At 34.6% G+C, this 14,154-nt stretch overlaps 1 protein-coding gene and 1 long non-coding RNA gene across 2 annotated transcripts in view; one reads left to right on the forward strand and one right to left on the reverse strand.

The window, feature by feature from the left end:
• The window catches only part of syt11a (synaptotagmin XIa), a 50,002-nt gene extending 42,559 nt beyond the window's left edge, over window positions 1-7,443 (forward strand). Inside the window, exons 3-4 of the mRNA NM_213460.2 lie at window positions 4,644-4,764; window positions 6,476-7,443. Of these exons, the coding sequence (NP_998625.2) occupies window positions 4,644-4,764; window positions 6,476-6,786 (432 nt within the window). The 3' untranslated portion in view covers window positions 6,787-7,443. The remainder of the gene's footprint in view (window positions 1-4,643; window positions 4,765-6,475) is intronic.
• A 1,984-nt stretch (window positions 7,444-9,427) lies between these two features.
• Window positions 9,428-12,650, reverse strand: LOC147832567 (uncharacterized). The gene is made up of 2 exons (XR_015516790.1): window positions 10,305-12,650; window positions 9,428-10,016 (listed from the first exon to the last, which is right to left on the reverse strand). It is a non-coding gene; the product is annotated as an uncharacterized LOC147832567 (long non-coding RNA).
• Between the last annotated feature and the right edge of the window lie 1,504 nt (window positions 12,651-14,154).

A 14,154-nucleotide genomic window follows, 5' to 3' on the forward strand; every position in this document is an offset into this window, starting at 1 on the left:
GTGTGGACGACTTTCCCGATGTAACCAGTTTGTCTCGTTAGTTCGTCATGTATGTTGGCGGACTTGAGATGCAAAGAGAAGTTGACCACGACAACAGGGTTTAAGTCCAGTGAATGGTTCCAAAAATCAGGTAAGACAAAAACAGAATCCAAGAAATAAAATAAACAAGTAAATAACGATGAGAATGTGGTAAAATTTGAAAACGTGGTAAAAAGGGCTTTTCTCTTTCTAAATTGCTTTTGAAAATTGTTGGTTGGGTTTAGGGAAGTAAGTGGGTGGGCAGGTCAATCGATAAAATTGGTTAGGTTTAGGGAAGGAGGAGGGGTCAGTCGATTGGCCGATCAGTTAGTCAGTTAGTCAGTCAACAGCAGCCTCTGATGGATTTATGCGAGAACAGCAGGCGCAAACGGCACTCACAAGAGAAATTTGTGCTCTAAAATGAACGCCACGTTCAAAAAGCGTACACAACTTACTCTCGTGGATTTGCAAAAACAAAAACTGCAAAAAATATGTACCTCCTGGGATGTATTTCGCAGCCTCCAGAAATTTATACAGAGGTATGTTTTCAGAATGAGCCTGGGTTGCATTTTTCTGTATTCTGGTCTTGTTTCCTTTGCTTTACATTCTTTCTTCTAGTTAGTTTCCATAGTTACTGATTATATTGTGAACCTGTGTATTGTAAAGGTCTCGGGTCCTGTGTATTTTGTTTCAGCCTTTGGTTTTGTGAATAAAATTACTGTATAAGCAAATTCACCTAACACTCTGTCATTTGAGCTTAAAGACAAATCTGTGTTAAAGAATTTTTCAAAAATTTCATGACATGCTTGAGGAGCACAGTGACATAAGTGACTTCAAAAAAGAAATAATGTTTGCCAATGGGGTTATCAAAATTAAAAAAATATTTTATTATTTATTTTCAGAACACAAGACTTATCAAATGTCATGCTTCTTCTAAAGTAAATCACATTTTTAATGCTGAGAAAGATTTTTTTTGCCGTCTTTGTTAATGAGGTTTAGCTGAAGGCAGGTTGATCTCATTTATATTCATAGGCATCTGTATGAATGTATTCATTTACATTTTTGTACTTCAGTATAGACACATAAATATACAATCTCTAAATCATAATCCCTTTCTAATAAAAGATGTACAACAAATCCTAAAGTTTCAAAGTCATAATTTATACAGAAACAATATACAAGGCTTTTCAAAAGCTAATTTATTTATGAATTAAATTCAGTCATTTGCATTTTTTGCATGGATAAACTGGATTATCACCGAAGCTCAACAAATATGATGACATACTAGTGAAACATCAAACTATGCTGTAGCGCTATTGTGGGAATCTTTAAAAGAATTCACTTGCTCCAACTATGGTCCAAATAGACAAATCAAGAAGTATTTAATAGGAACGGAGACCTGTCTTCTTGTAGAGCTAAACAGAAAATCATAAACACCTCCAGACATTTTACATCAAGATGTAGGCTGTTTTAAGTCCATGTTTAGCTCCAGGATGCCTCCTAATGCAAGTTGCCATGGTGATAACCAGTAGCTGGACTGGAATCTTAAGTCTCAAAAAAGAGAAGAGAAAAACACAGAAATGGCGAGAGAGAAACAAACAGGAAAAGGGAAGGGCAAAGTTGATGTGTGTAAGCTACAGAAGCAAGTGATAATGATGTGGAAAAATATTTCTATGACAGAAAAGTATAAAGTATAAAAATTAAATATAAAAATTATATAAATATACACTTTTTATTTTAAGTATATTATTTAAATTTACATTTAAAAAAGTTGAAAGTATAGAAAATATTTAATAAAACTACATTTAAACATGAAAACATATGTTTGTAGTATGTGAACACCCTTACAGAAATCTTTGTAAAATTTTGTTAATATTTCTGTATTTTATAATCAAGATACATTTACTTGAAATAACTTACGTAATATATTAAGTCTATTTTTCAACAGATTTATATTCCTTTTCAAAACATTAACTGGCTTTAAATTTTTCATAAACTAGACATAAAATCTTCTCCTGTACTGTAAAATGTTGTTGATTTTGATTTATTTGTTTAGATATCTGTACTCTAAGACAAAAAGAATGAGGAAAAACATCAAGCTTCAGGCTAGAAAATAGGTTAGAAAAGCTGCTTTTTGTGATGGGAAGCGAGTTTAACATGCTCCAATTTAAGAAAACGTCAGCAAATTGAGAAGCACACGTGCTGCACATCATCACAACGCAAAAATATTTTTTTAAAAAGTGCTGCATTTTCTCACAATGCAAACAATAATAAAATTGTATTTTCTTGAAACGCAAACATTTTACGAATATGGCCTGCATTTTCTCTATTTAGATTATGGTCATTAAGGAGCCGATCACACCGAATGCGCTTTTTGCGTTGAGAGGTGCCTTTTTTGAATGATTAACTAATGGCTGTGAGCATTTTGCGTGCTGCTTATGTGCGCTGCATGCCTCGCGTTTTAACCGCTTGCTGTGCCTAGCATTTTTGCCCTTGTGTGCCATGCGCTCGCAGTTGAAAAAAGTCAACTCTGAGCAGCAAAGGCACGTTACGTCAGTCGTGTCTTTTTCATTCTTGAATCAAATGAAAGCAGAGGCAGGGTTTTCGTTGAGGTGACAGCAGTGTTTGTGTTTTCAAGATGACTACAGAGATTTTTAAAGATGGAAGAGAGACATGTGGTTGCTGTTTTGAGTTATCCAGAGCTGTATGATTTCACAAATCTTAAAATTCTAATAATATCAACAGCAACACAACAGCAAAATACCTAGCTGATTCAGTCGTTGCCTCGCGACATGAAAAAGCGCACCGCACTTCTTTTTTTCTTGTCAACAAAAAAGTCAGTGTGGTGCGCCTCGCATTTTTGGAAAATAATTGTGCATTCGGTGTGATCGGCCCCCAAGGCTAATAAATACTAAAGACTAGGGAATCAGGATATTAAAATAAACAAACAAAAAAACTTACCTTTCAAAGATCACCTACAACTTTACTGAGCAATAGTGATGGCACAGCTGCATCCACCATGTTTTTGGGTCACCTTGGCTTGAAACATTTCTGTTGTTTTTTGTTTTTTTTGAGTGATGTGAGAAAATGCAGCGCGTTTTATTAATTTGTTTACATTGTGGCAAAATGCAGTGTGACTTTTAAAATGTGTATGCGTCGTGAGGATTTGAAGATCAAACGGATGAAGATCTTTTCTTAATTTGCTGGTGCTTTTTTTGTAATTGCACGTGTTTTCTTAAATTGCAGCACGTGAAGCTCACTTGGCCATCGTAGATTTTGTTGTCTTAGCGAGTTGGTTGCATGAAGTGTACAAAACAATTGAACATTCATTCTGTTTATTTGTAGTTTCCTATAATGTGTCATTACATTCTGGTCAATCTTAATCTTAGCACTTGGTTGCATTACATGCCTGTGTAATCACATGGTTAAAAGCCCTTTGAAAATTAAATATTGCTATAATGTTACCCTATATTTCACCTTCAGTGCTTAACTCATATGTGACTGGCTGCAAGATAGGCTTTACTGAAACAGGGTTAGGATGAATGTCCTGTGGGAGTTGAAGTAAGACTTGAACGTCAGTATTCCTTTTGTCCTCTTCTCTTATAGACAGTTGCCTTTGAATAATCCTCCTTGCTTATCCACATGACCATATGATCACAATTGCCCAGGGAGAAGTGGCAGGTGTGCAGATGGCTTACCAACGCAGTTCTCCCTCAAACTTGTCCATCTGGAGAATAAGTGGCAATTTAATGTCCCGTGTGAGCAGGATGAAAATGGAGTAATGCTTCTCCTCCTGTACTGCCCATTTTCAGGCCAGGAAATGAAGTAGGTGAAATCGTTCAGGTAGTCAAGAGGTTTATCACATGGGACATGTTGGATTCTCAAGTGTTGAAGGACGCTGAGTTTGCTAAGTAACAGAAGGTGCCTGTCAAGATGACTGACACTAGGCACCAGTAGTTCATCATGCAGTCGTTTTTGTGTTCTTCTAGTCTTGCTTCGGATGTTGAAAGACAAAGAACTGATTTGGAACTAGGCTCTGACTTCAAACCAGCAATCCAACTGCCTTAATGGAAAAAGAGTAACTTGGCTTTACTAAATAAATGGTTTCACTTCAGTGTTTTAGGCTTAGGATTGCCTTGATCACTTTTCACTCCTTGGATACTTTTGGAATTGAATTATTCATTTTGACAAGAAACGATTGTAATAATAGTTTATGATCATTTTCAATCTGACAAAATCAAACCTTTTCAATCGATTTCCATCTGTTTTCTGTGACCACTTGTGTTCAGAGTCCCTTGAGACCCTTTCCTCTTTATTTTGTGATGGATTACATTTCACCTTTACACTTGTATTTAACATTGTCCACATAGGAACAGACTGATGAAGATGCATCTTAATACCAACAATAAACATGGCCTTAATAAACATGGTCTCGGTCTGGGCTAAGACTTGTATGAGCTGTCTTGAATTCAACTCTACATGATGGGCATAGTTTAATTTTATTGGTAATCTGAGAAATAAAAACAATCATGATGCATGATTCATGATCCCACTCCTCTGACAGACTATTTTTGTGTGTTTTTCTGTAAGTTTATATGTTTAATTTGTCTTCTGTTTCTTCACAGTGTGAAAGCCGTGGGGAGTTGCTGGTCTCTCTGTCCTATCATCCTGTTACTCACAGGCTTAATGTGGTTGTCCTAAAGGCCAAACACCTTCCAACCATGGACATCACTGGCCTGTCAGGCAGTAAGTACACAGCACTCATTCACAAAAAAATATACTGTTAATTAAAATAAAAGTTCCAAAAGGGGATTTTTGCTTCCAATGCCCTGTAAGGAACAATTTGGGTTCCACAAATAATATGTTTGTGAATATTTCTCACAACAACCGGTTTGTTTTATATGAAAAGCACTTTAATACACCAAAGACGCTTTGCAATATATAGGATATTTTGTTGAACACTCAAAAAACATATATTGTTTTGCTTGTTTAAACTACTTACTTAAAATGAGCTGAAACAACACAATTACACATAAATTTGTGTTAGGCCATCATTAATTAATTGTGTGGAACCATGCACTTTTGTTTTTACAGTGATTGATAAAATTTCATGGATGTTAAGAGTTCTTCATGGATCCAATGATACCAATAAAGAACTGCTATTAAGTTCTTGTAAAAGAAACCCTGTCACAGAGGTGCCCAATCCTGCTCATGCAGTGCCATTGTCCTGAAGGTTCTAGCTTTTGCATGCTCCATTAGACTAGGCTAGAGGTTTTTAATGAGTCTGAAGACCTTAATTAGCTGGATCATTTGTGTTTAATTAGTGTAGGATCTAAACACAGTAGCTATGTTTCCATTTCGTTATGTGATTTAAACTTAAGCACAAAACTGCAATATTGCATAAAACATTTGCAAATAACTCACCATTTGCATCCAATGAGTTAAAGAGAACAAAATTGTCATTTCCTGATTAACTGTCATGAAGTATCAAAAAGAAAAATTTGATTGGCTGAAGTAGGAACAGACTTTTTTCTTATTTAATAAATGACTTGCACCACAGAGGAGGAAAACTACATGCGGTGGCTTTTGGAGGTGTGAGACCACTCTCAGGATCAGGGGTGCCCAAGCTTTTTCGTATAAAAGGCCAAATATCATTGAGAGCCGTGGGTCGAAGATAAATATACCAAGCTACTGTATATTACATAAAGAACCATGAGTAATTTCCTCATTTATTTCATAAGACTTAAAAGTAAATAGAAAACATTACTTTAAAGCATATTAACTAATGCAATATAACATTTAAAATGATAACTTATTGCAATAAAAACATAAACAATCACTTTCATAACACGGTGGAGTTCATTTATAAAAACACTAGTCAAGCAGAATTTACCTTTGCCTTCATTTGTCATCTATCCGTTGGGATATTGTATGTAAATTTAAACTAAATCTGATTAATTTATACCTTTAATTAGCTTTTACTAATAAAACAAACAAACAAACAAGGTTACATTAGAAATACATTCTTCCTCTCTTCTCAGATGGGATGGCAGGCCAAATCAAAGGTTACTGTGGGCCAACTTTGGCCCGCGGGGCCTAGTTTGAGCATCCCTGCTCAAAATAGTTCTGGGAGGTAATAACACCGAACCACTTTGATAATGTACTTCAGCTAAGGGATTTTAGAACGACCAAAAGGATCTGTTAATACAAACTCACATTACTTTTCGATCTCTCTGACAAAGAAGAACTATTTTGGGTTCATCAAAGAACATTTCAGTAAACAGTTCTTGAAAGGTTTCTTTTAGTATGGAGAACATTCTTAACATCCAAAGAACCTTTTTCCACTATAATGAATCTTTTATGAACGTTCAACGAGTATTTATAGTTGCCAATAAAGATGCTAAAAACCTGTCAGTATCTAATCTCTACTGTCTGTATTTCTTCTCTCCACCCACAGACCCGTATGTTAAAGTGAACGTCTTCTACGGCCGCAAACGCATAGCCAAGAAGAAGACACACGTGAAGAAATGCACACTCAATCCCGTATTCAATGAATCATTTATCTACGATGTTCCCGCTGAGCTAATGCCGGACATCTCCGTGGAGTTTCTGGTCATCGATTTTGACCGCACAACAAAGAATGAGGTCGTGGGTCGGCTGGTTTTGGGTGGTCAGAGCCCCATTCCATCAGGGGTCACCCATTGGAGGGAAGTCTGTGACAACCCGCGGCGGCAGATCGCCAAGTGGCATAACCTTATAGAGTACTAGTGTCTGGCTAAAAAGCAAAGTGTATTATACCACTTCCTTCCTATCAGTCCCTCTATAGAAAGAAGCTCTCATTAAACAGTCTCTCCTTTTCCATATACAGATAGTGAGTGGACGAGTGAGTGTGTCAGTACAAAGGATCAGGAGCACTCTAATGGAAACACTTTTCAAGTTCTCTAAAGAACTATTAGCAAAAAAGCTTCATCATAGCAAAAAGAAAAAAGAAAAAATGGCCATGCTAATGTGGTCTTCGGCTCTGATTAGAAGTATACGACACAGTATCCTCAGAGCCTTTCACCAGTATATTCATAATATACACACACTACTTTCGATTAGCCGCATGTTAGCGATAATAAGACACTTTTACCATAAAAGAGAACTGCGAGCTTCAAGCCCACTTTTTCGAGAAAATTAAGCGTGAATGTTTTCGTAGTGTAGGATAAAATTGAACGAATGGTGATATAAGCTGGACACCATCATGAACATTTTTGCTAACATGCTAATACTTACAAGGTTGAAATATGGCTATTATTCATATTCAGCTAAAGCGTTTTTAGCAGTGCTTAATCTTTTTTAAGATGCCATTTGTCTGAAGATACAAAACGTGATGTTAGGATTTCAGTCATTCGTCAAAAATGAAAATTTATGACCTTCAGCTCAGGTTTCAAAATAAATTTGACTTATAAAAAGCCAGTCTACACTTCCTCCATTTTTATGCTGTAGCTTCTTAATTTATTTGTAGCTTTACTTAAATTGAATTGTTCATTTCTCCATTCAATTCAATTCAATTTATGTTGTTTTTCTTTCTAAATATAGCGCTTTTACAATGTAGATTGTGTCAAAGCAGTTTATCATAGAAGTTGTAGTAAAGTCTAGATTTCAGAGTTGATCAGATTTCATCACTTGGACGAAGCACTTCTAGAAATTTTTGTTCTCGGCATATCTCAATATACTTTTTCATGTTCTTTAGGCATTTCTATACACATTTCCATTTCACCATGAAGAACTATTTGACCCAGTGGCTGTGCCCACAGCATAGAGATCAGGGAAAGTTCAGTCAAAACAAATTGCATGGAAAACTGAGATACAATAACAGTAAAAGCCAAATGTGACACAATTGTCTACAAATACCTAACATCCTTTCTATTGTCATCAGATGTGTTTTTAAGGCCACAGTTAATTCTTAAGGCCATAATTCGTAATATCTATGGTCAAGATGTACATAATGTATCATAGGGTGTAGCACTGGTACTTTTATTCTCCTCTTCATAGCACCATTGAAAATCACCAAATATACTGTACTTTCAAACTGTTAACTACAAATTTTAGCCCTAACTTTAAAAATCCTAATTAATAGCTTAAGATGTATGCAGATTCAGACCGATTTTTGCACTTTCTTAGAGTACTGTATTTATTTTTTATGATTTGTGTTCTAAAGAAAGACTATATATAAATATGTATATCAAAAACCTAATATCTATAATAGGACTAATGACCGTATTGAAGTTAGGATTTTGGCTCACCAAAGTAATAGGACCGATGTTTTGTGAGGTGTTGGTGACCGCAATGAAGCAGCTCGCACTGCAGTCTCGGACAGTCCTCTGCGCACAGACGGTCTCAGAGTCAATGTTTGAAGGCTTGTAATGTGCACGTGGATGTGTTCCCAATGATGTCATTCAGTGCCCACGGTCCCCGAGGCACATTTGCACGACATATTCCCAGTGCAAATGATGAGCGCATATTTAGTTCAGGCCTGAAAGAGGGAGAAAAGAGAAGTCGAATGACTCATTAGAGATATTTCGTATTTAACATGTCAAATTAATATAGCAGTAAATTAGGCCCCGGCGTTCACTGCAGTCAAGCTCATTGTGAGTCATTAGGACCATATAATGAGATTATCTCATTTATTAGGAAAAACGAATGGCATTCCAGTCACATTTTCAAGAACCCATCATCCTTCTATTCCACTTCAAGGCTGTACATTTACGATATCAAAAGTGACGATGGTTTTAACCCTGCATGCATTCACTATTCAAATTTCTGCTTCAAACTTGTGTATATATTACAGTTTTTAGTGGTTTATATGACAGCAAAACCCACTTTTGTAAAAACAGCAACCCAAATCACACTAAGTGAACGTGTTTTTTCTTTATTTGAACCCTCAGCTCCTTGTGTTAATCTGAACTCTTTTTTTTTTTAATCTGTTGGGCATAAAAAGCTTGTTTTATATCAATAACTATAGACATGAAGATGAATATAACCATTAGTAAATGAGTGTTTGTTCCAATGCACTGGTGGGCAGTTGCACTTTCTGCTCTTCTTGTATCTAACTGTTTTACCTGGAATGGAAATGGTTTCTTTTTTTGGTGTAAATCTCCTGTTTTGGAGTATTATCTGGCCCTCTTTTTCTCTCTGCCACTGGTCCCTAACAATCCCTCAGTTACTTTCGCTGTTGTGTGTTGTACAAATGCATCGAAAGCTGAACAAAGACAGAAAATAAACTGACTGTAATAAATATTTTAGTCCATATGGATACCGCCGTGTCGATATGGTGAAGGTGAGGTGATGTTAGTGATTCTGCTTTATTTTAGGTGTCCCTACAACCACTGTATTTGGATGCTAAACAGTGTTAGTTCACCACAGCTGTAGTGTGATTCATGTTGTTACCTGGCCTTTTTCGATATTTGTAAGTACAAGCGAGTTGTCTATGTATATTGTAGGTACAGTGTAAAAACATGTACTTTTACATACCTGGCTTAATACTGCTCATTTCATGATTGTCAGGGACATCTAACATAAAGTGTAATGAAGTGTATTGCTTTTGGGGGCAAGTTATCTGCATACTGCTGTGAGTTTATGCTAAAAACAGTATGTTACACTAATGCTGACTTGTACTGTATGTTGAAGTTGTTAACACAATGGACGTGCAAATAAAATAAAAACTGATACACTACATTAGATCTTATCCTCCTTCTCTGATCTGAAATTATATTGTCAATAAAATAATTTCACTATGTAACCCGGGTTAAAATCAGGGGCCATGTTTTCCACTTGTTGGCGCTGGTTTCTTCAGGGTTCTCCGCTTTCTGCGACATTCAAAAGACATTCGCTATAGGTGAAGAAAATAAGCTAAATTGGCCGTAGTGTATGTGTGGGTGTAAATGCAATAGTGTATGGGTGTTTCCCAGTGCTGTGTTTGCAGCTGGAATGGCATCCGCCGTGTAAAACATATGCTGGATAAGTTGGCGGTACAGTCCTCTGTGGCAACCCCTGATTAATAAAGGGACTATAAGCCGATAAGAAAATGAATGAATTAATTAATAATCAGGCGCCTACTTAATTTTAATATTGCTCAATTTACAGCAGCAAATCCTTCATTATGAGATGATGCATATAAACAAATGTGAATTTAAAATGAGCAGATACACTCTGTTGCAGAATGGACTTGTGCAAGTTAGTTATCTAGGTCATAATTTACATAGAAATGTAGATTGGTCTGATTTAAATGTGAAGTGAAAGACTGATTATCCTGTTTTAAAGGAACATCTCACTTTTTTAAATAAGCTTTTAGCAGGTTGAGTTTCACCATTTTTAAATTTATTTAGCAGATCTACAGTATGGGTCTGGCAGTACTTTTAGTTAGCTTAGTATAATTCATTAAACTGGATTAGACCATTAGCATTACATAAAAAAATAACTTTTAGTAATTTTCCTATTTAAAGATGGGTAACAACGCTGTGTAATATCATTGCATCTACTGCAGTTGAGGCACGGCAACAAAGTTCCTTATATTTATGCCAGAATGAGAGTATACAGTTGAACACAGAATTATTAGCCCCCTTTTAATTTCTTTTTTATATATTTAATGTTTAACAGAGCAGGGAAATGTTTACAGTATGTCTGATAATATTTTTTTCTCTTGCAGAAGGTCTTATTTGGTTTATTTTGGCTGGAATAAAAGCAGTTTTGATTTTTTAAAAGCCATTTTAAGGTCAAAATTATTATCTCTTTAAGCTATATTGTTTTTTGACTGTCTATAGAACAAACCATGCTTATACAATAACTTGCCTAATTACCCTAACCTGCCTAGATAACCTAATTAACCTAGTTAAGCCTTTAAATGTCACTTTAACCATCTAGAGTTATTTCCTGTCATCATGACAAAGATAAAATAAATCAGTTATTAGAATTTAGTTATTAAAACTTTTATGTTTAAAATGTATTGAAAAAAAATTGGGGAAAAAAATAAACAGGGGGACTAATAATTCTGACTTCAACTGTACGTCCTAACCAAATCAACCTATAAATGAAGTTAAGCTTTAAATAAGAAATTGCATTTTTTGAATGAGATGCTAATGGTCTAATCTGATTCATTGATTTAAGCTAAGCTAAGCTGAATCAGCTTCCGCCAGACCGAATGCATTCAAAAATGTTAAAACTCAAATGTTTAACTCAAGGTAGGGGAGAGCGAGAACGAAAGTAACGTGGGACTAAAGTAACAGAGTGATTTTCTCGAAACCCATGGCAATATTTGATTTCCAGGCTATAACAGTACATTCAGCATCCAACCCTTGATGGATATGCCAAATATCATGTGATTTCGGGACTGTCACGCAGTTAGCTCCAGATTTCTGTTTTTAAGTGCAAAAAGTTAATTATTGTAGCAGTTTTTTTTTCCTCATTTCAAATTGTGTTTCTCTTTTTATGTGTCACATTAATGATTGAAGGTTATTTAGTGCAATATAACACATCCTTGAGTTTGAAATCGCTGAGTTTTTCTGTTTAAAAGTAAATTGTTATTTATATCCCACTGCTAATAGACAAACCTTATTTTTCACTTCCTCATGAGAGTTTTCAGTGTTTTGACTCATATGTTTAATAAGGTTTATGCATATTGCTAATAATAATAATAACAACAATAAACAATTTAGAATTATAGAAATGTTTACCATTTTGCAATGTTGGGTTGCTTTTAAACATTTGATGGTGCTGAAATTTAAAACAAAAATGCTATTTTATATTTTTTGCAAAAATAAAGGACAAAATATGTTTGCAGTTAACATTAACAAGGTCATAGCCAGATATATTTAAAATAAACCAGATTAAACCAGTAAATCTAGTTTATAATGTTATTTTACTATTGACCCACCTGTGTGTTACTTTCATCCCTTCTGACGGTTCAATAGTAACTTAAACAAATGTGCAACTTTTGTTTAAAGTGAAATTATATTGGAGTTCTTCACTGATACACAATAACACCTGATTTTGATAGACCACTGATGTGAGCAAATATTTACTTCTGCTAAAACATTATCTTTTAAATTGAAGTTTTTATGAAAAATCTTATTTTCATCCCTGCTCTCACCTACCTTAAGTTTCCCAAAATAGTATTTCGTTAACAAAGGAACAGTTACATTACAAGTAATTGCACTGACAAAGTATTACCATGTTTAAAAAAAAATAATTATTATTATTCCATCATGAAGTAGGCGACCTGTCATATGCTGGTCAATTACCACTTGAGGGCAAGTTGAATGTGCATTTCTCACAGTATTTTATTTGTTATTTGAGCAGGTGGTTGTGGTAAACAAAAGAAAATATATTTAAAAGAATAAAGGATTCAATCATTCAGAGAGCACATCATTAATATTTTACTCTAGTTAAAAAAACTGATATTAAGATAATACACGTAAAAACAAATGAAAAACACACACATCTAACCTTTTAGAGTTGTCCAGTTTTGACGAGAAATTAGCTGTACTGAAAGGCATCATGAAAAAAGGGTGATTTTTGTCCGCGAGTAATGACACATTGATCATTTCAAAAATCAGTCTCCAATAAAATAGCAATCTGAAGTGTGTACAAACCAAATATTATTTTAACAAAGCTATCAAACTGGAGAGCAGCCAAAACAATGCCAGAGCAGTATGGAGTAATGTGTATTTATACAGCGCATTTATTGTGTATTGCCAAACACTCAAAGCACTTCACAATCATGTGGGGGGGATCTCTCCACACCACCACCAGTGTGCAGCATCCACGGATGATGGATGATCATCCAAATCCATTGGATGATGTGACGCAACCGCCAGTGCGCTCACCACAAACCAGCTATAGGTGAAGTAAAGAGACAGCTTTGGGCTGAATGGGTCACATGAATTTGTCATATGACAAAAAATGTGTCAGTTTTTTACAAGCCTCCAACAGGCATTTTCTGATTTAGCCGCTTTTTTCACATTTAGCCAGTTTTGCATATCAAAGCAATAATATAGCAGGGTAGTTCTTCAACTGACGGCACTTTTATGTCCTTTGATCATATATACAAAAATATATGTAATTTTGTTCAAATTCCTCTTTCTTTGTCAAACTAACAATAAAAACTACTTTAAAAAATGTAATAGCTTTCTATTATATTTTTTTATATTATTCAACCTTCTTTTAGGTTTTTAATCACTGTTTTTGCCTTGTCGCACACTCAGAGTTTTAAACTTCAACAATGAAAAACTTTTTTTAGAAGATTATTTATCTGGTATCTATTAATGTATCTTGATTATAAGCACTAGTGAAATCATTGAAATATTTAATTTTTGTTAATGTGAGACTATTATCATTATTATTTTTTCTACAAAATATAGCTGTCGCACAATATCACTGTCATTTCCACCACAATATTGTAATGTCGCTTTAAAAAGTTTGTGTGAAAGATTATTTAGGTGCTTTCTATGAAAATGAATAGTGCCATCTGAGAACATGTTCAAGATGGAGGGAATTTAAATTTTTATCAACAACACTTGAGGAAAAATCAATGTAAATATTGCTTTATAAGCAAATATATGTATTTTACTTCATTTCCAAACATGTACCTTCAACGGTGTTTTTAAAAAACACACACAAAAAAAAAAACACAACAAAATTAAGGTAAATAAAAGCGTTTTGTATACATAAAATGCTAGTATCAATTCAAAGCTAATCGGTGAAGCTATTTTTCATTTTTTCACAATAAACTGTTGAAATGTCATTTCCACCACTGTCATTTCCATTACCACACACATTTTAAAAGTGTTCAGTTTATTTATTTTCTAATAAGCTCTTAACCAAATTATTATATATTTTTCTCGATAACGTACAGAACAAATAACTGTTATACAATAACAATTACCCTAACCTGCCTAGTTAACCTAATTAACCTAGTTAAGCCTTTAAATGTCACTTTAAACTGTATAGAAGTTTCTTGAAAAATATCTAGTCAAATATTATTTACTGTCATTATGACAAAGATAAAATAAATCAATTATTAGAAATGAGTTGTTAAAACCATTGTGTTTAGAAATGTGTTGAGAAAATTTTCTCTCCAATAAATGGAAATTGGGG

This window comes from Danio rerio, chromosome 19 (genome assembly GCF_052040795.2).
Source record: "Danio rerio strain M-AB ecotype USA chromosome 19, GRCz13ab, whole genome shotgun sequence".
Lineage (NCBI taxonomy): Eukaryota > Metazoa > Chordata > Actinopteri > Cypriniformes > Danionidae > Danio > Danio rerio.